This window comes from Pyrgilauda ruficollis, unplaced genomic scaffold (genome assembly GCF_017590135.1).
Source record: "Pyrgilauda ruficollis isolate IOZ18807 unplaced genomic scaffold, ASM1759013v1 scaffold48, whole genome shotgun sequence".
In the NCBI taxonomy this organism is placed as follows: domain Eukaryota; kingdom Metazoa; phylum Chordata; class Aves; order Passeriformes; family Passeridae; genus Pyrgilauda; species Pyrgilauda ruficollis.
The window spans coordinates 3,738,496-3,762,922 of NW_024526377.1; the positions used below are offsets into that span (position 1 = coordinate 3,738,496).

The 24,427-nt window shown below is 50.0% G+C and overlaps 1 protein-coding gene across 2 annotated transcripts; it reads right to left on the reverse strand.

Annotated features, from left to right (window-relative positions):
• Nucleotides 1–8,096: 8,096 nt before the first annotated feature.
• On the reverse strand, nt 8,097–23,826 carry LOC121359931 (protein argonaute-4). Of its 2 annotated transcripts, XM_041479319.1 has the most exons (18): nt 23,532–23,826; nt 20,827–20,992; nt 20,053–20,173; nt 18,901–19,082; nt 18,366–18,502; nt 18,152–18,286; nt 17,909–17,996; nt 17,332–17,479; nt 17,136–17,255; nt 16,789–16,917; nt 16,517–16,650; nt 15,861–16,045; nt 15,456–15,615; nt 13,508–13,823; nt 13,103–13,237; nt 12,246–12,347; nt 11,832–12,031; nt 8,097–11,739 (listed from the first exon to the last, which is right to left on the reverse strand). In XM_041479319.1, exons 1-18 carry the CDS (start codon nt 23,548–23,550, stop codon nt 11,631–11,633), a joined length of 2,586 nt encoding a protein of 861 aa, XP_041335253.1. In that variant the 5' UTR covers nt 23,551–23,826; the 3' UTR covers nt 8,097–11,630. The 2 variants fall into 2 exon arrangements, with proteins under 2 accessions (XP_041335253.1, XP_041335254.1); XM_041479320.1 differs by lacking the exons at nt 18,366–18,502; nt 20,053–20,173; nt 20,827–20,992; nt 23,532–23,826 and having other exon boundaries at nt 18,901–19,034.
• Nucleotides 23,827–24,427: the final 601 nt, after the last annotated feature.

Below are 24,427 nucleotides of genomic sequence, written 5' to 3' on the forward strand. Positions count from 1 at the left end.
CTCACAGAGTCACAGCGCTCTCCATCACCACATCCTGAACCTCAAGGTGTCCCACTACCCCTCCTCCTGGCAGGAGGTGGCAGTGGTACAATTCAGAGCAGCACACCAGGAAGCAGCTTCCCCGGGCACCATCTGGGGAGCACTGGTGCCAGCCAAGCTGTTGAAGGGCAGTGCCAGGGCACAGGGGCCCCATCAACTCCCTTGGCACAGGCTCCAGCACTGCCACCTGCTACAGGAGAGCAGCACCAGTTCCATCATCATGGTGCCCCTTTCCAAGGGGATGCAATTCCCTGGATACTCTGTCAGCAGGGACATACAGACACGTGTTTCCCCTCCATCCCCAGCAAATTCTAACTCACTGCTGGAGGGAGGATGCCACAATAAACAGGAAACGCATTATTCCATCTGCACTACACAATTGTTGAACTGCTGGGTTTTGCACAAGAAAACCCCTAAAACAAATCCAAACCAATTCCAAATCCCCACTTTAAGCAGTGTGGGGACCTGTAAAGAGGGAAATACCAGTTTTTCCACAATTCCCATTACACAGACTCACTTATGAAGTTCAGGAGATGCAGGATGGCACCAGCACATGCCTACAGGACTCAGCTGCATTTCTAAATCAACAGTACCCTCGGACTCAAATGTATCTGAAAATATTGACAAGGAATTATTCCACTCCGTTGCTCTGTGAGGTGAGCTCTGCCCTTCCTGCCCCATTCCCACTTTGCCCATCTGCACCCCTCCCAGTCTGCACCTCCTATTTGTTCCTCAAACACCGCGAGGTCCGAGCCAGCTGGGCCGGTGCGGGGATCGAGTGTGGGGGTATTTGGAGCGCTCCATCTGCGTGGCCAACTGTCCACGACGGCCCACAGGCAGCAACCCAGCTCCAATTCAAGCTCCTGAACACATGGTGCTTTTAGCACCCCTTTCTCCCATCCACTTTCTTTTTAAATCCAAATTTCTGTTCCAGGCTAAAAATACCAGAAGCAGAAAAACAGTAGAGCAGCAAACTAAGCTTCAAATTTGCCTTTTACTTTTGCACCCAAACTTTGCAAGACTTTTCCTGCCCATGGAAGGCCACCAGTGCTGCAGGACACTGAGGGGACGGGAAAACTCTTGTGAGCATTCAGGGGCGGAACTGCGGAAGTTAATTCTCCAAAGCCAACCTCTGCTCCTGCTTCTGCCCTGCAACAGTATCTCAAAAGACCCAAATTCTGCTGGGAGCCCCAAGCCGGGGCTCACCTGGCCCCAGCACTTCCTCAGACAAGGCAGCATAGGACTTGGAGCAAGGTGGGGATCCCTGAGTCCAGTGTGGGGCTCAGACCCTGCAGGCACCCATAGCTGCCCCAGGACAGGATGACTGCCAGCCACCCCCAAAAAACATCTGCGCTGCACTTCGGAAGAAGCTCGTTTGAAGGAACTGATTCTCAGATGAGCTGCTCCCGGTGCAAGTCATGTCTCCACATTATTAACATTTCTTGGCAGTGGCTCCCTGGCTGCGAGCTGATGCATTTTTAAATCATGGCTCACAAGCAAAGAGGTATTTGCCAGTGCTGCTGGAGCCTCCCAGTCCCTGAGTTTGAGTGAGGAACCATACCGCCCACCTGCAAGATCTGTCAGAGGACAGCAGCTCTCTGCTGCCTTTTCTGCAGCCACATCAAGGCCAGCACCCACAGCTTCTCCTCCTCTGGATCATCTCACCCCTCAGACAATCCTGGCAGCCATGTGTGAGCAGGACCACATGCAACTCCATGTGCCCATGCTAACCCCACAAATGAAGGGAACACAGGGCAATGGCCACAGCTTGACAGCTGCTCAGTGGCACTTGGGTGCCCAAGAAGAGCTGAAGCCAGTTAGAGGCTGGCAGAGGTGTGACCAATTCACCCCACAGCCATCCCACATTTGGCACTACTTTGGTCACTCCAAAACTAAGGCTTTACCATGCAAACCCTTTTGCCAGAGGATCCCCAGATGCTTCATGAACACAACACCCCGCAATTAGGCTCATGAATCATAGCTGAAGGAAGGAGCCAGCCTCCAGCAACACAAAAGTTGGCTCAGAATTTTCATTGGACAGAGAAGATACAGCAAATGCAGGGTAAGATAAATGGGCAGAGTGGCCAGAGGGAGCAGCACCTGATGGCACAGGAGATGCTCTGCAAAGACCAGGGCAGGACCATGACCAGCATCTACGATGGGCAAGTTCACCCCCGGGCTGACTCACAGAGTTTTATTTTGGTGACCACAACACACAGTCCATGAATGCGACAAGCCAAAGCAGCTGCCCAAGCAGCACATGAGCCAGGCTTTCACCCAGCCTTGGCTGCTTCAGCCCAGGTGGGATCGACCCCAAATCCCTTTGTTGAACATCCAGGCTTGGCTCATCCTTTCACATGCTACATTTCTGCCCTGGAGCACTCAGGGTCCCTCCATGATTTGCCTCAATGAAAGCCACCCTTCTCCTGGCTCGGAGGTTGCTGCCAGGGAATCCCGGATGGACATCTCGGACTGACATCTCGACTGTCATCCCCAGGCACCTCATGCCTGAAGCCAGCTCAGGCAGCAGAAAAGGAGCCAACAAGAAGAATCCTCGTTAAAAAGCTACCCAGAGTGCATGGAAACAGGGGAGCTCCACACATAGTGGGGCTCCTGCGTGAGGGGGTTGTCTCCTGCATACCTCGACTCTCCATGGCGAAGCTGCACAGGCTCCCACTTTGTCATGTAAATGCGGGCGCCGGGGCCGGGGGCTGCAAGGCGAGTGTTGTTCCTGCAGCACAATGCGGCCAGTGAGCGGGATGAAATCCGCTGCCATTAGAAATTCCGCGGCCCGAGAGGAATCAGAGACTTTCGCACACAAAGCCGTGCCCTGGGGACGCGCCGGCGGCGGAGCATCGACGCCCTTGTGCCGGGTACCACGGGCAGAGACGGCGGCGATGGCAGAGCCACCGAAGTGAGAGCAAGTTTGAGGTAATTAGCGCTGGAATACGCTTTGTTTCTGTTATTTATTGTAACAGCTGGGGAACACGACCCGCTGCCCAACAGCTGCCTGCGCCGGGCGAAGCCGCCGGTGGGACGGCATGAAATTACCATGTCATTGAAATCCTCTCCAGCGCCGCATTCAGCCGAGGGGCCGCGGGAACGGGGCCCAGACAAAAGGGAGTTTTATTGCGGCGGCGGCGGCGGGTCCGTGCCGGCCCCTCTCCGCACACCCACCCGCCAAAATAAAGCCGGGAATCAGAGAGGTGCAGACGGGGCCGGCGGCACAACAAATGCCACCGGACACGCGTGGTCCATCCTCACCCTGAGACATCTCCATCCTAAATCACCCCAGAATCCCCCCGCGAAATTAAATCCCTGTCAGGAAGCAAAGCAAGGGGCAGCACCCATGGAAAAGGCAGCTGCTGGGGAGGACGAGCGATTGGCATTCCCGATCTCCAGGCTCGACACCTTCAAAACTACTGGCTCTAAGCAGTGAGCAACACCATTCCGCACAGCCCAGACTTCCAGAAGTCCCATCTCAGCTCTGCCAATGCAGACATCGCCGCCTGTTCCCTCCCGAGTGACCTGAGCACTGCCAGGGCCACGCAGCTGTGAGTGCTTTTTGGTTTGACACCAAACTGAGTTTCAGCAGGTGATGCACACACGGGACAGAGGCTCCACCTGCAGCCATCAGAGTCGAGCATTAAACCTGTCTGTGCACCAGAGTCTGGCTGCTGAGGGCACAGCTCAGCTGCCCAAGCTCTGGTCCTGCCCTGCACTGGGATGGCTTCACCCAAAGAATGAGCCAAAACAGGCTTTAAACTGTTTTACGACAGGACTGACATCTGAAAGCTGCTGAATTCTTTGTATCCTCACACTAAACATTGCAAAGGACACTGCTGTGCTTCCCACCTGGAAATCTCAGGTGACACCCTAAAGTGCAACCTATAAACCTGCCTGGCCAAATGGGTGTCCCTGCACCCTGGGATGTGCAGTCCCACAGGCTGAGCCGAGCAAGACTGTGAAGCTGCAGGTGCTGCAACAGAGCCCAAAGAACAGCAGCAAGAGGGGTGCCAACTCTATCACACCTGCACACCGGGGCTGTACTCCAGCTGCTCAGGACGTGGTGAGCAGCATGGTGATGCCAGCGGTGTGGCGATGCTGGCGGTGTGGACACGGCTCAATGAGCTGACCCGTAAGGGTTCTGCCAAGCTGGCCTCAGCTGTCCAGCAGCTCTTTTCCATCCCTCTGACAGGGTTTGAGAAACACTGGCACAGCAAGTGCCAGCACCCCTGCTGAGCACACCGAGTGGCACATCCAGGCTGCGTGAGGCTGCTCAGTGACCCTGGGGTCCCCGCTAATGGTGCCTGGGCTGGGCGGAGGCTGAGACCCCCTGCCCAGCCCTGCGAGGTCTCCCGCTGCTCCTGCACTGCCCAGGCAGCAGCCAGGGACACGCAGAGCCGACAGTCGCAGACAAAGGCGGCCCCCAGTGCCGGAGGGACAGGACAAAAGCGACGCCGGCTCCTCTCCATGTCCCACCGCGGCCCGCAGTGCCACCGGCTCCCGGAGCGGAGGCTGAACCCGCCCGTGGCTCTGTGCAGATCACCCTGCCCAAGGAGAAGCTTCTCTGCCTGATTTGGCTTCCTCCTCGCGTCTGCCATCTTAATAACTTGTCTGTGTTTTGTTCTTCCCGGGGTTTAGGGAGAGGCTGCAAAGAGTGTTTAGAGATAAAGCATCCGTGCTGTGTCTCCAGGCAAGGTGCTTCTCCTGGCTTTGTTTCTTGGCCTAATCCCGTCCCAGAACCAGGCATACGCAATTTCGTGTTTCCTGAAGATAAAGAGCCCCAACAGACGGAGCAGCTTTGGGGTTTTTGCAAGGTTCAGCACAGGAAGACAACGGTTGAGATTAACAGCCTTTAGGAAGTTCACAAGGGATAAACTAAAAGTTGTGGGAAAATAAGTTTAGTTTTTAAAACCACTGTATGTGTGTGCCTCCCCGAGTGCTGCCTGTGGGTTAGATGTCCTGGGTTTTCCCGCTGCCTTTCCAAGCATCTCCATGTTGGGCACATCCAGGCACACGCCAGTTTCTATTTTATTGCCTTGATAAGCCACAGCATCATTAGAGCTCACATGCAAGGCTCAGCCCGTAGTGAGGGTCTGGCACAAGCAAAGGGGTGCCACAGCAGGGCAGGATTCACAGCAGCTCTGAGGACATGGGGTTCAGGAGTCCCCTCCCAAGGGGTGAACCTGGGTGGGAGCAGATATCCCACAGCCAAATTTGGGAAAACTCCCATGGGTGCAGCAGCAGAGCCCTGCTTCCAGTGCAGCCCTCACAGGCCCAGGGACTGAAACCCAAACCTGTCCACAGAGTGCATCCCCATCCCAACACAGGCGATTATTTTAAAGCACCTTAACAGCATCATTTCAGGCCGGGGTAGGAGGGCGCCCGGCAGCGTTATCTGCGTGACCCTGAGGCAGCAGCGCTGCTATCGCCCCAAGGCGCTGGCAAAGCCCGCGGTGCCGCCAAATCACGGCTTCCAGAGGCCATAAATCAGCCCAAACACAAAGCAAGCACCCAGCAGCCAGAAGGTAATGCAGACACAGGGAGATTTCTGTGCCACATTTTAAGTAAATGACGTAAGAAAAGACTGAAGTTTACAAACACTCAGCAGATTTATGTAAAAATCTCACCAGGGCTGATGTGTTATGGAAGGTGACAAATGCACCAGCACAAGAGAGGTGGCAAGGCAGCGACTGCCGATCCCCGTGCCTTGTCCCTCGGAAGGGCAGCAGCTCCCAATCTCCATTGCCCCGTGCATCAGCAGGGCAGTGACCCGCATCTCCATCACCCCATCCCTCCCTCTGCCTTATTTTAGGCACCAAAATCCATCTCCGACTCAGCAGCGCAAGTTGGCGATGCTCAGGCCAGGCGCAGGGAGCGAGCGGCAGCCGATGGCACGGCCTAGGGAGCAGCTCTCCAAACCCCCGCGGAGCTGCCCGGCACGAAGGGCACTGCCAGCTGCTCCCGTCCCCGGCCGGGGGGCGGAGGTTGGGGCAGGGGACACGGGGTACAGGGTGGCTCTGGAGCTCGGCCCCGCGGGGCCACGCTCAGCCCCGGCTCCGCGCATGTCCTGGCACGGGCAGAGGAGACGCTTCGTGCTGTCACGGCACACGGCGTCGCCGGCCTCGCGCCAGCTGCAGCCTGCGCCCCGCTCCCTGAGCTCGGGGAACGGGGAGCTGGGGGATGCACGGGGAGCTGGGGGACGAAATGGGAGCTGGTGGGGGGGGGAATGGCAGGGAGCTGGAGGTGGAATGGCAGCTGGGGGGATGGATGGGGTGGGAGATAGCGGGAATGGAATGGCAGCTGGGGGAAAGATTGGAAAGCTGGGGGGATGCTGCTGCTGCTTTGTGCAGAACAGGCCCCTTTGAGCAGGGCTCGCTCCGCGCTGTGGGGACCTGCGGCTGGACGTGACCCCGGCCCTGTGCACCCGCCTGCGAGGTTTCTGCGGGTCCCTCCATGGCCCCTTCCCCAGCGCCCACACCGCTGCTGCTCTCGGGCCACCCGGGGGACGCGCCTGCCCGGCGGCCCCGCAGCCCCCCCGCAGCCCCGCTGCTCAGACCCCCGCGCGCCTCCGACACCCTCCGATCCCCGGCATCGCCCCCGCACATCCCGCGCCGCCGCCACATCCATCGCCACCCGCCGCGGTCCTCTCCGCACACCCCTCCACCGCGCTCCCCCGCCCCGGTCCCCACCCGGTACCAGCCCCCTGGCCCCCCGCCGCACACCCGCCCGGCCCCGCGCGCAACAAAGGCGGCGCCCGCCGGCCCCGCCGCCATCTTGGGGCCCGCGGGGACCGGGGGGAGCCGAGGGAACCGGGGGGCTCCGCTCGGGACAGCGGCGGATGCCCAGCCAGGAGCCGGGGCCTCGCTGCAGCCGGGAAGCGGCGGAGCGCTCTCCGCCCGCCAGCGCCCGGGCCTCCCGCTGCGCCTTTGCCACAAATATTTATTTTTCGTGGTTTTCCTTTTTTTTTTTTTTTTTTTTTGACGTTTTTTGTTCGGCCGGGCCGAGGAGGAAGAGCCAGTTCTTGTATCGGCCGCTGTACGGTCATTCCTGAAGTGCCCCGAGTCTCGTCAGGCAGGAGCAGGGCAGGAATTCCCCGTGGCCCATCTAAACCCACAGAACCGGGCAGAGCATCCCTTTTCCATCCTGTTTCCCAGCACATCCCAGACCTGTCCTCCCCAGGAAGCGCAAATCCCGACCCTGTGCCTTGACTTTGTCAATAACATCATAAACCCCAGGAGCATCATTCCCACAATGAGCCCAGGTGTGTGTTCCTGGCTGGGCCGTTCCAGGAAAAGCCACAGGAATTCAGGCTGTCAAAGCATTCCCATCTCGTGCTGTTCTCCCAAAGCATGAGCAGCAGCTCCTGATATCCCCAGGGAGTGGCTGGAGCAGGATCCAGCTGGGATTTTGGAATCGGAGCTGCACAGACAGCAAAGCTGCGGCACAGAATCCCACACATCACTCACTCCCGGATTCCTGAGGTTTGGTCCAAGAGGTCTTTACATCATGTCTGGAAGACACCAGGATGAGCAAACCCTGGGGCTTGAGCTCCTCAGGTTTCCGTGATGCTGAGCAACCTCAGTGGCAAAGCCCCGGGACTGCCCTGCAAACAGAGCTGACACCTAACGCGGGCTGCAGAGGGTGCCGGGCATTTCAGACGATCCTGTCCCGGTTTCACTCACAGCTCCCACGCTCTGGCCTCCTCCAAAAGCTTTTCCTGTCCTTCCTGCAGTATTTATAGTGCAGTGCAGCTGTCTGAGGAGACAAACCCTCACCTCACATAGAGAAGATGAAGCAGCCAACAGCTCTTGTATTTATTCACTGCATCTCTCTGATATCAAATCCCCTCTCCAGGCAGGTACAGTCCATCAACACCAAATTTTCTCTGTAATTTCCCAAGCATTATAAAAACAGGCCCATTCTGAACCCTGCCCCTGGGGTTTGCAATTTCAGCTTCCTTTAGGATCCTGGGAGATGTCACCCATATGTATTTCTTTAACTTGCTAACTCTTAATGCATCAGAAATATAGTGGTAATGAGTTCCACAGGTGACACGTTGTGTACAAGTTTTAATTAAAAGTTAAATAGTTTAAGACATTTGTTTACAGGCAACAATATTGGTTGCTCACTCTGTACATTGCATTTATTGGACAGCAATAAGGAAAAACAGAACATTTGGCACGAGAATGCCAATTTTTATTATTATTATTATTATTTTTGGACACATGAACACAAAATATCCCTGCAGGCTAAAAAAAAAAAAATACAATGCAATTGTACACGACCAGCATCTTATCTCGACACGGGGCTGTGAGCCCCAGGACAGTTTAGAAAGTACCTCGTATTGCTAGAGACATACATCCAGTCCAAAGTTAATAAAATACCATTTGAAACATTACAAGTCTAACAATATATAAACCAAAAAATTACATCAGAAGTCAAACTGAACAAATGCAAACATTTTACATTGAAGTTGCAGCCTCTAGACATAGAAATATGAAAATGTCAATAGCAAGGTCTAAGAAAATCTGTAAGTGATATTTAGTGCAAGATCTTTCCTCCAGTGCACAGGGAAAGAGCCTCGCAGTGGATCGGGATGGGGATGGATCCAATGCCCTCTGGCCCTGCCTTCTGAAAATGAAAGCAGAGTCACTCCCTCGCTATTGAGCAAGAAAACTCCTACAGCACATCCACAAAGGGGTCGGGGCTGTCAGATGCCAGCTCTGATCCATGGTCCTGCCCCATCCCAAGGGCAGAGGGTGGACACAGGACAGCCCCTGCACCGACCTCTGCTCCCTCTGGATGGAGCACCTGGGGAACTCCCAGCAATACAAGAGCCAGACTGGTGGAGACAGGCTAACTTGGGATTGCCAGAGCTTGTTCAGAGCTCAGCAGGGACAAAGCAAGCAGAACCGGGTGGAAAACAGGATTTCTGCCCCCTCCCCCCTTTTTTTTAATATTTTTTAAATATATATATATATCAACCACCCCCTTCCCCAACCCTTTGAACTTTGCTACATTTAAAATCTTTCACACCACAGAGCTAAACAGTGGCCAACAGGCTTTATTTATAAAAAAAAAAAAACAAAAAAACCAAAAATCAAAACACCCTAAAACTACAGCTACAGAATGCACATCTTCCCATTGATTGACACATGCAGAACGAGTCACTCAGGCCCACAGGGCTCACTCAGGTCCTCAAGTCCTCCAGACTTGGGCTCAGACCTGCCTAGGGCAGCACTGCTGCAACTTGGATCCTGAACTTCAGTGCTTTCCCCCCAAAACTCCAGCCCTGTGCCCGGGGTGGGCTCACACCAGCCCCGCTCGGGTGCTGGCCCAGGGCTCACCAGGGGCTGATGCTCCACCTGGTCTGAGGTCAAATATCCAGTCACAGGCAAACCAAGGAGAGGCTCTCCCTTCCCTCAGTCTCAACTAGGAGTGCTTGGCACTGGACAACTAATTGGTGATAAAGTTCATTTTTTATGCACCCTTGTTAAACCAGCCCCATTCCTAGTGCACAAACTCAAATCAGGGATCTTGGATCCTACCACCTCCAACAGGTGCTCAGGTGCTTTTCAAGGTGCCAAAGTTCTCCGTGTGTGTTGGGTCAGTCAGAGTTCACTCTAAAAAGGGTTTTTGTGTCTTCTCCCTGAACGAGTACTGAGAAAAGCAGCGGTCAGTCTCCCACCCACATGTCCTGATTTTGTTACACAAGTGAGGTATTCTTTAAAAAAAAAGTTAAAAAACGTAAAAGAATCTTTTTTGTTTTTTCAATCTAAACCTGTCCTGGCACATGCCAGGAGCAGGGTTCACTTCAGTCCCATTTTCAACAGAAATGAAAAGAGGTTAAACTTAATTTATGAGACGTACTACTGGCAAGGAGGTTATAAAACTGGTTGAAGATGTTCAGTGTACTCTGGTACAACTGAAAACAACAGCATTTAGAAATGTAAACTTTCATTTATTTACAAGCTTAAAGACTGAAGGAAACAGCATTTCCTATTGCTGAAATTTGGAGGGGGCTGGTTCCTAAGCTTTGGGACAGCAGACAACTTAGCAGCAAACCCCACACAAGTATCAGAGACCACAGTGCAATCCTTGGGCTTCTCAAACTCCTCCTCAGTTTAGGAATAAGCTTTAATCTGCACTAACTCAGGTATACAATAAGGAATCTAGTCTTAAATTACTACGTTCATGGGTTACAGGAACACCAGGGAAACAAGGTCCCTGTTCTGGATTACAGGTTGCAGCTGAAAAAAAAGCCAAGCAGATTAAAAACCCTAATTTCTAGGCTGGGACAGAATCAGCATTTGAGACTCACACGGGTTCAACATGCTGTAAATGCAATTGTGTGGGCAACCCAGATTCCCAGGAAAAAAAAACAGTTCAAAATGCTGGTACAAGTCCTCAGGTTGCCTGTCACACAATACATTTCAACTGCACACGTTGGCCTTTCCTACACGGAACACCCAGTTTCCAAGCTTATAAAAAATGTTGTAGACAGGACACCAACAGTGAATATAAAACAGTTAAAAATAATTCTTAAAAAAAGCATGGAAATGTGTCTTTTCTAATTTGTTTCAGAAACTGCCAAATTGTGTGTTCAGAAAACGACACGAGAATGTTGGTTAAACTCATGCACAATCCTCAGCTAGAAAATTACACTGTTTGGGGGGGCTTAAAAAACAAAGATTTATTGCCAAAGTTAAACCTTCTATGAGAAAAAAGTTTTAAAATCACTTAGATTTATCAAACCACACAGCAGCATAAAGTGGGCACTTTTGTAAAAGTTTGCAAAATACCTAAAAGCTAAATTTTTTTTTTGTTTTATCATTTTTAGAGGGGGGAAATGATGGTTCAGTACTTGTTACGATACCATGGCAGTATTATTTATAACCATTATCATTAAAATCTACTGACAGGCATCACTATTGGTTATATTACACATTCACAGAACAAGAACCACCTATTAACTCGCAGTATAGTGCAATTGCTTTGCAGCCCAAGTCTGCAGAGATTAAAAAGATAATTAGTAAAACTGACAAAAAACTGCAATACCTGTGAAAGTTATGTTTGTTAAAAGGCATTTACAGTAGTGAAGTCTAAAATCTCCATAAAAAAATCTATGGCCCCACACGACAGAAGGATTACAGCGAGCTGGGTAAAACATTTTGCCATCACATCATACTCACGAAGCAGGGCACGGAGACAGAGCAGCAGTCACCGTCAGCTCATGGGATGAGGAGAACTGAAAAAACCACAGCTAGCAAAAGATTTGATAGAAACCTTTCGTGCCAAGTCCTTGAAAAATTTCAGGATGATCAGCCTTTGCGCTTTGAGGTAAAAATTCAGTCCAATGCATCAGAAAAGACAAGTCTATGGATTTCTAGTACAGAAAACAATGAAACAAATGGCTCAATTGTGTTGGTGCATCAGACGTTGCAGTGAAGAACAGATTCAGTGCGACTGTCCGGAGCTGCTGGTAGTGGGCAGTCCGAAATCCCCCGGCCCTGGATAGAGCAGGAGGCTTCCAAACACTTCAGGACTGCATGGGTAGTTGTTTTGCCTCATCTTCCCAGGGGCTCTCAAGCGAAATACATGGTGTGCTGGGTGTCGTGGTGGATCTGCACGGCCTTGGCCAGCGCCTGCGGATCGCGGCCGTTGCTCTGCCCCGACACGTGGCTGCCCTCAGCGCTGTGAGCAGACACACACCCATGAACAACTGGGACAAGCAGCACAGCTCAGCTTCACTCCCTGCTTACCAGGATGATGAGGCCATTCCTTACCTGTCGTGATCCTTGTCCACAAGATGGTACCTGGCCCGAAAGGCCACCAGCCTGGCGTAGTAGGCGGGCGCGGGGATGGAGACGGAGCGGGTGCAGCGCACGTACGTGTGGCACAGCTGGTACGTCAGCAGCTGCAGCTCGTCTGCTGTGAAGCAGTTGTCATCCCACAACACCTGGTAGTGGGAGGGACGGCTGGTTCCCTGCAGAGAACAGGTCAGCAGTCAGCTGGAGAGCAACAGCAAGGACAGAGGTGGTACCTGCAGGCTGCACCTTCCAGCAGGCACTGAGGAGTCAGTGCCAAGCAGGCACCGACACACTCTGAGTCTGCCAAGCAACAAACAGAAGTGACTTTTCCCATGGGGACAACTACAAGGATTTAGTCGCACAGCCTGAGCACAGCAGAGCTGACATTACCTGAATTCCTGCATGGCTACAGAGGTAAAAGTCAAATTCAGAGGGATGTGTGATGGTGCTGTCCACAGTAGTGCCTGCTGGTACGTTGCCACTTTTACCCACCTAGTGAGAAAGGTTTATTATTAGTCCATGGGCTTTTTTGGAAGTGACCCCAAAATGCTTTCAAAGGTAGGTTCTATTGAAAGCTGCTGGAGAATTTACTGCTCAGAAAGGTGAAAATATATTAAGGTCGTTTACACAGGAGAAATGAAAATGTTCTCTGTGAATTCATTTTTAGAAACTTCACCAAATCTAGCTGGTGTGTCATCAGAGGAAAATAACACCCTTGCCAGCACCATTAAAACTGCAGAGTGGGATAAAGCCTACACAAGTAATTCAGGATCTGAAAACGCGGGTTCCTGAGATAAATTTATTTCGTACCCTTGTTTGCTCTTACACCCCGGAGATCTGGGTTTTTAAGCAAACCTCAGATCAAGTGCTTCCCTAAAGAAGGTTCCTCAGCTGGCCTGTGGATTTGTGCCACAGGCACATCTTAGATGCAGCTGGAGACAGAACAGGGAACAGAGTGAACAGCCCGGTTAGCTCATCATCAGGAATCCTGGACTACAAAAACCCAGGATACATCTCCAGGTACACAAATACTGAGATACTGAGCACACCTATTCCAAAACAGGGAACAAGCTGTTCCATCCGATGCAGAGCAATAAAAAAAGGAGGAACTGGTTATTTTGGTAGAAAAAGCATGTTACCACTCAGTACTGCTGCTGCTTTAGTGGGCAAGATGGATCCCACCCCACTGAATCAAACAATCCCACTTTCCTGTGCCATCACCTCCCCCTCATGAAGTCAGTACTTGCCCTTTCAGTTTTGTCGGCACAGAACAGCCTGGTGTGATGCCTTTTCTGCACAACAATGTAGGTTATTCCAGGTCTATAATCTTCTTCCAAACTAATGCAGGCCTTCCGGATGGCAATCAGCTCTGGCCAAGCTACCTACAAGCAGAAGATTTAACTATTATGTGATGAATTCAGTAGGTATTTGTTTATTTTTTTAACCTGTGTACAACCCCTCCCACATGGTAAGGGACACGATCAGACTGGTAAATTGTGCTTGCCCAGGGCAATTCAAGGAAACTTAATTTTTCCAATAACAAATATAATCCACACATAAATAATTTTTTTTTTCAATGGCCACTCCCTTATAATCCACATAACTATCTATCAATCCCTTTTCATGAGCAACAAAAAATTATCAGACAATACCTGTTTCATCTGTCCTTCCGACACTCCCCCTCTGTAGTAAATGATCCTCGTGGGCTTGAAACGAGTGGATTTGTAGAACTGGATCAACAGCTCCCTCACCATGTTGGTCAGGTCCTGGATCACCTCCTGGCTGTAGAGCAGCTCCTGGGAGGTCTCCTGGCGCGAGGTCTGCACGCGCACCGTGGCGCAGTAGCGGCTGGGGTGCCCGTCCATGCTGCCCACCACGGCCGCGATGGACGGCTTCTTCCCGTCCCCGGCGGGAGGGTGAGTGACATCTGCTCCCAGAAAGATCACTGGCTGCTGGAACACCGAGGGCCTGTTTGATAAGATTAAGTTTATTAGTTAGAATCACTGAATTCCAGAAGGGTTTGGATTGGAAAAGGCCTTAAAGCCCACCCAGTTTCACCCACCCCACCCTAACCTTGGTTGCTCCAAGCCCTGTCCAACCTGGCTTTGAACTCCTCCAGGGATGGGGCAGCCACAGCTTCTCTGGGCAACCTGTGCCAGAGCCTCACCACCCTCACAGGGAACAATTCCTTCCTAATCTCTAATCTAGATGTACTTTCTTTCAGTTTGAAGCCATTACTACAGACCCTCTCTGGCCTCCTGTGTTGGCCCTTTCAGATGCTGGAAGGTGCTGTGATATTTTCACACAACTTTATCTTCTCCAGGTTAAACAACCCAAACTTCCTCACCCTGACTTGAGAGGAGAGGTGGCCTCTTATCAACTCATAATAATAAATAAGAACAGTAAAAAGAAAGAGTGCCAGGAACAAAAAAACATTACAGCTGAGGAAGGTGCATCCAAAGCACTGAACAGAACTAAAACCTGTGAGAGTCTTTAAGGGCAAAATTCTCTGCCTCCAGCACTTACAGTCCAGAAAGAACAGAAAGTGACAAGGACAGGATCAAAGGCAGACCAAGTTACAAGCATTGATTCCAAGTCACTCCTCCTCACTCCTTCTCTTTCAATTTGGACGTAAACACAGGATGCTTTTGGTGGCAAGAGGAAAAGGAACACTGAGTGAATCCAAAGGCAGGAAAGAGACAGGAAAAAAAACTTGGTGAGTTTGGTGGCCCTGACTGCTGGATGGGTCTGACTCCCCTTGGCTCAGGGCTTACTGGGAACACTCCACATGCAGACATATCCACCACTGTCCCCTCCAGACTGTGGGAATTTCTAAAGTATGTTTTATTTTGAAAAGTATCATTTTAGTCTAGATGTACTTTCTTTCAGTTTGAAGCCATTACTACAGACCCTCTCTGGCCTCCTGTGTTGGCCCTTTCAGATGCTGGAAGGTGCTGTGATATTTTCACACAACTTTATCTTCTCCAGGTTAAACAACCCAAACTTCCTCACCCTGACTTGAGAGGAGAGGTGGCCTCTTATCAACTCATAATAATAAATAAGAACAGTAAAAAGAAAGAGTGCCAGGAACAAAAAAACATTACAGCTGAGGAAGGTGCATCCAAAGCACTGAACAGAACTAAAACCTGTGAGAGTCTTTAAGGGCAAAATTCTCTGCCTCCAGCACTTACAGTCCAGAAAGAACAGAAAGTGACAAGGACAGGATCAAAGGCAGACCAAGTTACAAGCATTGATTCCAAGTCACTCCTCCTCACTCCTTCTCTTTCAATTTGGACGTAAACACAGGATGCTTTTGGTGGCAAGAGGAAAAGGAACACTGAGTGAATCCAAAGGCAGGAAAGAGACAGGAAAAAAAACTTGGTGAGTTTGGTGGCCCTGACTGCTGGATGGGTCTGACTCCCCTTGGCTCAGGGCTTACTGGGAACACTCCACATGCAGACATATCCACCACTGTCCCCTCCAGACTGTGGGAATTTCTAAAGTATGTTTTATTTTGAAAAGTATCATTTTATGTTAACAAAACAACACCATTTTCCTTGACAATGCAGACATTACAAAGAGCTTTTGATTGAGTCTCACCTTTGATGAGGTACCAGCACATTGTTGATTCCTCCAAGCTTGGCATTGATCTTCAGACACAGGTTGGACAGCGTTTGTGGAGAGGTTTTGACCACGTTCTTTACCTGAACACACTGTGTGGCCATGCCTAGCAGAGTATCTCCAACCCGCTTGACTTCAGCTGTGACAGAAAACAAGGCAGTGGTTCCTGCTTGCTCTTATTTTTTTCAAATATTACTGTAATTCAGATCCTTGAAACTTCACTGACAAAGGTTCAGTTTGCTCTTTGGCAATACACAACTTCTCCAACCAGGCCTGACAAACCAGCTCCAATCTTTTTAAAGAGAACGCATCACCTCATCTGCCTCCTTCCTGCCACCCACTTGCAGTACAACTCCTGATCACTTTACAGCCCCTTCTCCATACCGTACACAGGCGTCTTCCCTGGCAGAATCACCACGATGAGCTGCAGGCCAACATAAGTCAGCTTTAAGTGTTTGAACATGGGCTCCACGCTGTCTGCACCCTGGGCGTACTTGCAGAAGCAGGGCTGGCCCTGGATCGGCATCCCGGCGTCCTTGGAGATCTTGCGCAGCTGGTCTGTGAAACTCCTGAAATAGAAGTGGATTTGTTCTGGCCTTCTCACTGTGGTTCACTCATTAGTTTTATCAACCAGATCTACGCTGGTTCTGCTATTTCACAGCACTACAGTAAGTATTTTTTAGCAATTCTATTCCCATCAGGAATTCACTAATATGACTCTAATCCTCTCTGAGGAAGGTCATCAGCTACTGTAGTTTTACAAGCCTTACAGAAAAAGACATTTGAGATAAACATCCTGAGGTAGACTCCCAAACTAATACTGATGCTCTGGTAAATTTTCACTTATCCACCTAATTTATCTGAGCATTATTGCAACCATGACTTTTACCAATCAGTGGTTCACAGAATCTCTTTCTTTAGGCTTCTGTAGAATAATTTGAAGGGCAGGAGAAAATCAATTTATACTACACATCAACTTTCAGAAACATGAGAAAAATACACCTTGAAATAAAATCATAAATAAATACGAAAATACTTACTTCAGCAAGTCTTCCCTGCATTGTTTTTGAGGAGCAAAACAGGCAACAGCCCAAACTTTAATCTCAATGCCAGCATAGAACTGTTTCCCTCTCATGTCCCACACGCCTTGGTTTGGTGTGGCCACAGTCTTGTTCTAGGTAAAAACCAAAGGCAAATAACAAATCAAGTGCTGCTCCGTTTTGATGGTAGCCCACCAGAGGAAAATACACAAAACATCTCATGAATTTCAATAACCTCAGGATAAGGAGTTTTACAAGACATGGAAACTCACCCTGCCTCCATACTGCAGCATTGGGGCTGGCAGAACTCTGCCTGTCAGCTCTGTCATTTCGTTATGGACAACAATTCCAAACTCCTTCAGATACGGATCAGGCCCACCAACCATACTGTTACTCTTCACCTGGGGACAAGACAAGTACTGATGTCACTGTACTGAAGCTTCAGGTGACTCTGCCCTCTTTGTTACCAACAGCCTTTCTATTTAGAAGGATTTGTTTTAACCAAAACAGATTTTTTAACTAGTCTCTTGGTCATGCTGCTCAACATCACCTGCTCCAATGCTCTGGAAAAGCCACGAGAAGTGACAAACACAGACTGTGCAGCTGGAAAAACACTCACCAGTCTGCTGATCTCCTCCTGCCTGTCTGGGGCAGACCTGGCTGTTGCTTTTATCATGGTTGAGGTCTGATTGTCTGTGAGCTTCTTGATGCACCTCTGGCCAGCCACGATGTTACACACCTGCAGGGGAGCAGGGAGAGGTGCTGTGACACCGTTTAACACAGGACATCCCGCAGTGCAGGACTCAGATCCTCACCTCCAGTGGCAGGTATGTGTGTTTCTGCTCCTGTCCCACTTGGAGACAGGGCAGGTGAGGGTATTTCAGCTGCAGACTGTACTTCTGCTTAAAATACTGAGCTACTGTGCACTCCATGGCCTGCCCATTCTCCAGCTGCAGAGGGAACCTAGAAATTACATTTGTTCTGGTTAGACTTTGTCAGATTTTTTTAAGGAAAAAATGGTATGAAAAACCTATTCCAGACTACCTTTAGCAAATCTCTATTTTCCTTAGTTACTGGATCTCTTCTTTATGAAAAGATTTTAGACTATATACTGAATTTCTTGTATTTTAACTATTTTAAAAACAGGAGCTTTTGATAATTTCATTTAAAAGCCAGGATACAGCTCAGTTTTCCTGGGCTGAAAGAAATAAAAAAGTAGTCAAAACCCACACTATTCCTCTACTCCACTAAGACTAAACATTCCTGTAAAGCCACGCAGCTGCTTCACCTCCAGAGTCAACTATTGCTGCATAAAAAATACACCAAATGTACTCTAGATATATTTAATAGGTTGAAGATTTTAAGAACTGTCAGGCAGTGCTTGATACATACGTCTGGTGGCTGGCTGGTCGCCGGGTAACATTGCAAACTCTGTATTTTCTCTTCATCTGGCCACAATGGGTCACCTCTACTTTTAGACCTGAAAACCCAACAGAAAATAAATTCAGGGACAGGAATCATCTTTGAAGAGGATGAAGGCAAAAAGGAACAGCCAGTTCTCCATGTGCCTTGCAAATATGTTATGAGCAGGTTTCAGTATTTTCTTGCAGCAAGCAGCTTTAGGACAAGCTTTACCTCTGATTTCTTTGGTAAACTTGACACGCTGGGAGTCTGTCAGAGGTTTGCTTTGTTCACTGATGTTCTGGATATCCAAGACCTCACACATGAACTCAATGATTGGCTGGGCACGATAGAAAGCAGTTGCTGACACTAAGATAAAAAGACAGGACAATTAACCGGGAAGCACAAAGAACTCTGTTACCTGAGTGAGACAGAATCTCCTACACACCATCGATGTTGAGCATCATGTTCCACATGGCAGGACGGACTGACTGGTGGAAGCCAAACCAGACCTCCCTGCCCCCTCCCAGGGGGTGGTAATAACCTTCAGGAGGGGAGAAAAAGGAGCGGCCCACAGGGGTGTACCTGGAAAAAATAAGAAAATTAATACTCTTGATCATTTCTTTCTGATATACTTTTTACATTCACACCTATAGTGTTTAAAACATGTTATTATTACAGCATGTTATAACTGTCAGAGCTGACTTATGGCAAGCACACAAAGCCTTTTCTGACAGGGCAGCTGGAAAGGGTACAGCAAATTCCTGTTAGAAACATGACCAGCAGACACAAGTCTAGTTCAGATCACATTTCCCTATTCTAGTGCAAATTTGTAAGGCAGGTGTTGAATTACACGGCTGTATCCCTCATCCCTTCCACCACAGGAGTGTAATGGGCAGCAGAACAGCAACAAGGAATAACAAACACAAATGTTAAGATGGATAGAAGACATATCCAGTCAGGAAGGCCCCACAGGTACCCACCTCATGGAGGGAAGGTGCCGTGTGATTACATCCAGTGCCTGTACAGAATCTTCAGGAACTTCATTCAAGTGCCCTGCCAGAGCTTCCAGCAGCATCTGAAGGCTGACGACTGACACCCACTGAATGGAAACCTTGAATGTCTGGTCCTTCCCCTCTCCTGGAAGTGTAACCTCCATATCCACCTGCCACAGGCACAAGAAAATTAAGCACAAGTTTTTGTTATAGATTGCAGACAGACACAACACTCAGCAATGGTACAGTTTTCTCCTAGGCATCCTTTGAATCCGTATTTTTGATTATTAGTTTGTGTAATGACCTTAAAATATTACAATTGGTTCCCTCAGGACTTTGAAAGTTTGTCATTTATTCATCTGAGACACTGCACTGAAGTATCTTTAAATGTAAATTTTAAGCAGTGATTAGTAGGGTGACATCAAAGCTCTGGAGAACAGTGAGTCATTTTTTTAAAGTCAGCCAATTAATAGCAAGATGTTTTGTGAACCAAATGGGAAGGCAAGAAAACCTTTTGGTCATAAAGAAGACTCTCTCTGAGAGACAAAAATCTCAGAGTTCTGGCACAGGACTTGGAATAATTCTCACACCCCACAGCCTAGAGAGTAACTGTGAACTCATCCTGGACATCCTCCAAGGCACAACAATGACCAGATCCCTTGAGAGATCAGTAGATGGGGGAAAGTTTTGTTTAGAGCTGGGGTGCACATGCAAGGCAGGAACAGCTGATCTGGTTGTTCCAGGAACACAAGGATGTATCTCCACAGCACAACCAAACCCAACCAGAGTCATCATCAGCTACAATGACTTTATCATTCAGCAACAGAACAAGGATCAGAACAGGGCAAAGGGAAGTTCCCACCAGGGTGAAAGAAAAATAGTCTCCTTGCAGCTCTAAGAGCAAAATGTAGTTCTCATATCTCATGATATTCTGTAGCTGAAGAAGTGGGAATTAGAAACCCAAAGACACAAACTTCAGTAAAACACCAGTGAGCTCCCAGAGTCCTTGACTGGTCCTGTCTGTCATTTCCAAGACTACACCAATAGGTGTGACAGTATTTTGGGTTTATATCAATAAAAGAACACTTTTCAAATGACATTGTAACAGTGTTCCTGCGGAGAAGTTAAAGCAACACTTACTCTGTCCCTGCCAATGGGTAAGGGGTGTGCCGTGTACATGTTCCGCTTCCCATCGTACCCAGGCTGCCGATCCCCAAATATCTGCATCTTGAAGTGCCTCACCATCGTGTCCACCACCTCCCTAGGCAGTGATTCATTAAGTGGAAGAACAGAAGAACAGAAAATTCATTAATGGGCGTACACAATTTAAAATTATTTTTTCACTTTTTCTTAAAGGAGCAAGATATGAAAAACAGTAATGCACGAAAGCACCCCCAGGTCACACCAGAAGCTGTGAATGTCACCCCCAGGTTAAGACACCCAAGTGGCACACACAGGTGTCTGTACAGGTATCTGTGCTGCCAGCAGAGCTACAGCCAAAACAAGCAAAGGAACTCGGAGAGATGTTCACACACAGGAGCAGACACAAGCCTTGGGGTGGGTGGGAGCTCTCTGTGGATTCATCCATGTGTGGATTCCAAAATCTACAAGCTGAAATGCCTCCCCTCAGCTGCTACACGTTTGTGTAACAGACTGTGGAACAATTACCAGGGACATTGACTTGTAGACTGTAAAATAAAACCAGCTGGAGGTCAATGCTCAGTACATTTCCTAGAGCCTTCCAGATTACAGGCCAATTGGAAGAATATTATAGTTCACTGAAGAGCAACTGCTGACCACAGTACAAACACAAGCAGGCCTTTAGCAGACGGAGAATTCCTAGGATGCACAGCTTCCTTACATTCAGATATACACTCAAATTAAATCAATAAACCTTTATGAAGTAACTCCTACCTGTTGACTCTTCGGGGGCGTTTCTCTGGTTTGATATCTACATCATAGTGATAGACATCAATCTTGGGGATCTGAACCTGGAAGTGGTTGGCCAGGAGCCGGATGGGTTTCCCAACAGTGCCCAGGCCTGGGCGACGGGGCGGCTGGAAAAGGCTGGTCGGGGGCCCTAGGAAAGTCAAATAAATGTGTGTGAGATGTGATGGATCACTCCATGCACCACTGAACTGGGCAGCAAGAAATCTTAAGCTTTTTGAGGCTGCAAAGAGGCGTTCAAAGAGGCTCAGCCTTCCAGCTGCTCAGAACTCCAAGGTAAGAAACGTGTTCCCTAAAGCATGTATAGGTAGGTGCCATAAATAATTCTTAAAATTTTAGAGGCATTTATTCATGACCGTGGTTAAGAACTTCAGAGAGTCCTGAGAGGGAATGCAACCATACAGATATTATGTATTTTCATGTAATGCAAAGATAAATACATCCCTAGCTCCATTTCTAAAAATTTCTAAAACAAACCAACAGCCCCAAAAGCCACATTTTGCCATTGTTTTCACTACAGGTTTAAAGTTCAGATGTCAATGATCCAATTTAAAATTCCAACAGAAGAACAGGAGTGAGGAAAGGTTTAGGCTTTCCTCTAAGTAGAAGGATAAGGGAGAAAGCATTAGACAGGTATGGACTCCTGCAGACGTGGAAGAGATATTTTACTGGGACAAAAGAAGAGCTTCAGGAAGAGATCTAAGGAGGAAATTATTAGAGGCCTGGAAGCATTACTCACATGCAAGCTGGTCACTAGGGAAGCCTTTAGTTACCCTCCTCAAAGTGTTAAGATCTGAGATACCATGTTAACGAGATTAAACTGACTATTTTTTAAATCGATCAGAGCCTCGGCTGACACTGCACATAAAGCAAATGACATTGGTATATTTTCATGGGTTTGTCTATATCTGAGCAAGGCTCAGCGTGATCAAAGTGTCTTCCCTGGGTCGTAGAGTAGAAAAGGAGAGGGCAAGCACTCTCACTAGAATGCAATAATAAACCTATCATAAAACTTAGGGCAAATTTAGCATTATAACCTGACAGCATCCATGTAAGACAAAATCTCAGAGTTGGTACCAGGAGAAAGGAGAGGTAGGTGACTCCTATTTGGGTACACAATAAACTTTAACACAACCATAAACTAAAGCCAGGACCAAATCCCAGGAGATTCCACACCGGATTTAAAAGCCATCCACTGGTTACTGCATTACCAAATGAAATTACCAACCTAAGGACGCCAGCCCTGGAATGTTTTTAAGCAGAAGGAACACAGAGCATGTAAGCAGCTGAAGCCCGCTGCCGTGTCAGCTCTGCAGAGCTGCAGTGGCAGGGGGCTGTTGGGGACAGACACCCCACAGGACACGTTCCTGGCTCCACGCCCGCCTGACAGATCATGCTCTGTCTCGGACAGACCAGTTGTGGGGTACAGCTAGTGTTTAAAAAAAGTTACAGTTTGTTGTTTAAAAAAACTACAGCTGTCTTGACAAGCATGAATCATTGAGGGCAATCAAAGTTTGCTGTGCTTATTTGGATACGAGAGATGATCCATTAATCCCATGCTAATTAGTCTGAAGGAAGTGCAGGCACTGACCTCCTGCAAGAGATTAAATGACAACTATATTTACCCATTTTCCTCCCTTGGTATTGACAAGTTCTGCAATCGCACAGCAATGCTGCCCTCTGTTCTGACCAAAGGAAATAAAAATTACATCTCCTCCTTCCTAAAGTTATTTCTCAAAGGATTCTAGAGAGTCAGCTACAAACTGTTTTCCCATTTGAAGCCAGGCTGCCCTGGCATCACAGGATTTTCATCTGATCAGCCTGACTAAGGTTGTATGTGCTGTTATATTTTAATTTCTCTTACCCCACAACCATTATGTACTAAGCACCTCAACCGAATTGCTTCAGACAGGAAGCAGTTTTTAAAACTGAAAGAGAATCTGCTTCCCCAGCTGGAACTCAGGGAGGCCAGGATACATCACACACATACAGAAGGCTCTGAGTCAGCCCTCAGTACCTCAAACTCTGGATTCTTCTGGAATTGCACCTTTGTGTCAATAAAGGTTTCCTATCACACCAAAATTAACATCTCTTCGCTTGCACCAATCGTTTGAATGGGAACTTGATGGGTCAGGTGTACAGGGCCACCGAGGGCTAGAAATACATCCTGCAGGCATTTGATGGGAGAATAATCATGGAATAGGAACAAGCAGGAAAGCACCACATGCAAAAAGCCACCAATATTTAAGCGAAGTTTGTTAAAGAAATAAACAGCCGTATTTTCAGACAGCATCACCTTAAACTCTCAGAAATAGCTCAATGTCAAATATAAAAATTATCCCTGCACAGGTTGCAGGGCGCGCATCGCTGTGACAGTAGAGCCCTGCCTGTCGCCGTCCCCTCTCTGCCGCTGTCCCGCTCCAGCCCCGTCCCGTTCGCCCCGGGGAGGGCGAGGCGCGTCCCCCGGTAGCCCCGGCAGCAGCGGGGCCGTGAGGGCACCCGCAACCCCCACGCAAAGTTTCGCGACCCGCTGCGGCTCCTCCGCACCGGGCAGCGCCGGCGGCTCCGAGCGGGCCCCGCCGCTGCCGGGGAGCCCCGCCGGGCCCGCGGCCTCCTTCCCCGCTGTCACGGCCCGACAGGCCGCGGCCCCCGCGCCCCCCCGCGCCTCTCACCGGGTCCCAGCGCCTCCATGGCGGCGGTGGCGGCCTCGCTGCTCTCGCCGCCGGCCCCGCCGCCCGCCCCGGGCCCCGCCGCCGGCCCCGCCGCCGCCGCGTAGCGCTTGATCTCGGGAATATTGGCGGCGGGGTGGGGGTCCGGCGCGGACACGGGGGCGGCGGGGCGGGAGGCGGCGGCGGCCGAGGAGGAGGATGAGGAGGAGGCAGCGGGGGCGCGGCGGGGAGCGCTCCCCGCGTTCCGCTTCCCCGAGCGGCGGCGCGAACAATCCCCGCGCTGCGCCCCCGCCGAGCCCGCGCGCGCCCCCGCCGCCGCCAGCACGCGCCCGAGCGCGCTCCCGGGACGGGGGTGAGGAGGAGGAGGAGGAGGAAGAGGAGGAAAAGGAGGAGGAGAAGGGAGGGAGGAAGAGGCCGCTCCGCGCTGCCCGGCGCCGCCGGCTCGCGCACGCGCGCCGCCCGCGGGAGCGCGCACGCCGCCCGCGCGACCCCGCAGCCGCAACAGGTGACGGCTCTGAATCACGGAATCCCGGAATATTCGGGGTGTGAAGGGACCTCGGGAGATCGTCCAGTCCGAACCCCCTGCCAAGGCAGGGTCACCGGAGCAGGTGACAGGGACGCGTCCAGGTGGGTTTGGAATGACTCCGGATAGGGGGACACCACGCCCTCCCTGGACACCTGTTCCAGTGCTCTGCCACCCTCAGCATAAAGTTCTTCATCATGTTAAGGTGAAACACTGTGGTTTTCTTTATGGCCATTGCTCCTCATCCTGTTGCTGGGCACCAGCGAAAAGATCTTTTTCAGTGGTGCCCAGCAACAGGGTGAGGAGTAATGGCCATAAACTAAAACATTTCCTCAGCATAAGGATGAACTTTCCATGAGGGTGGCCGAGCACTGAA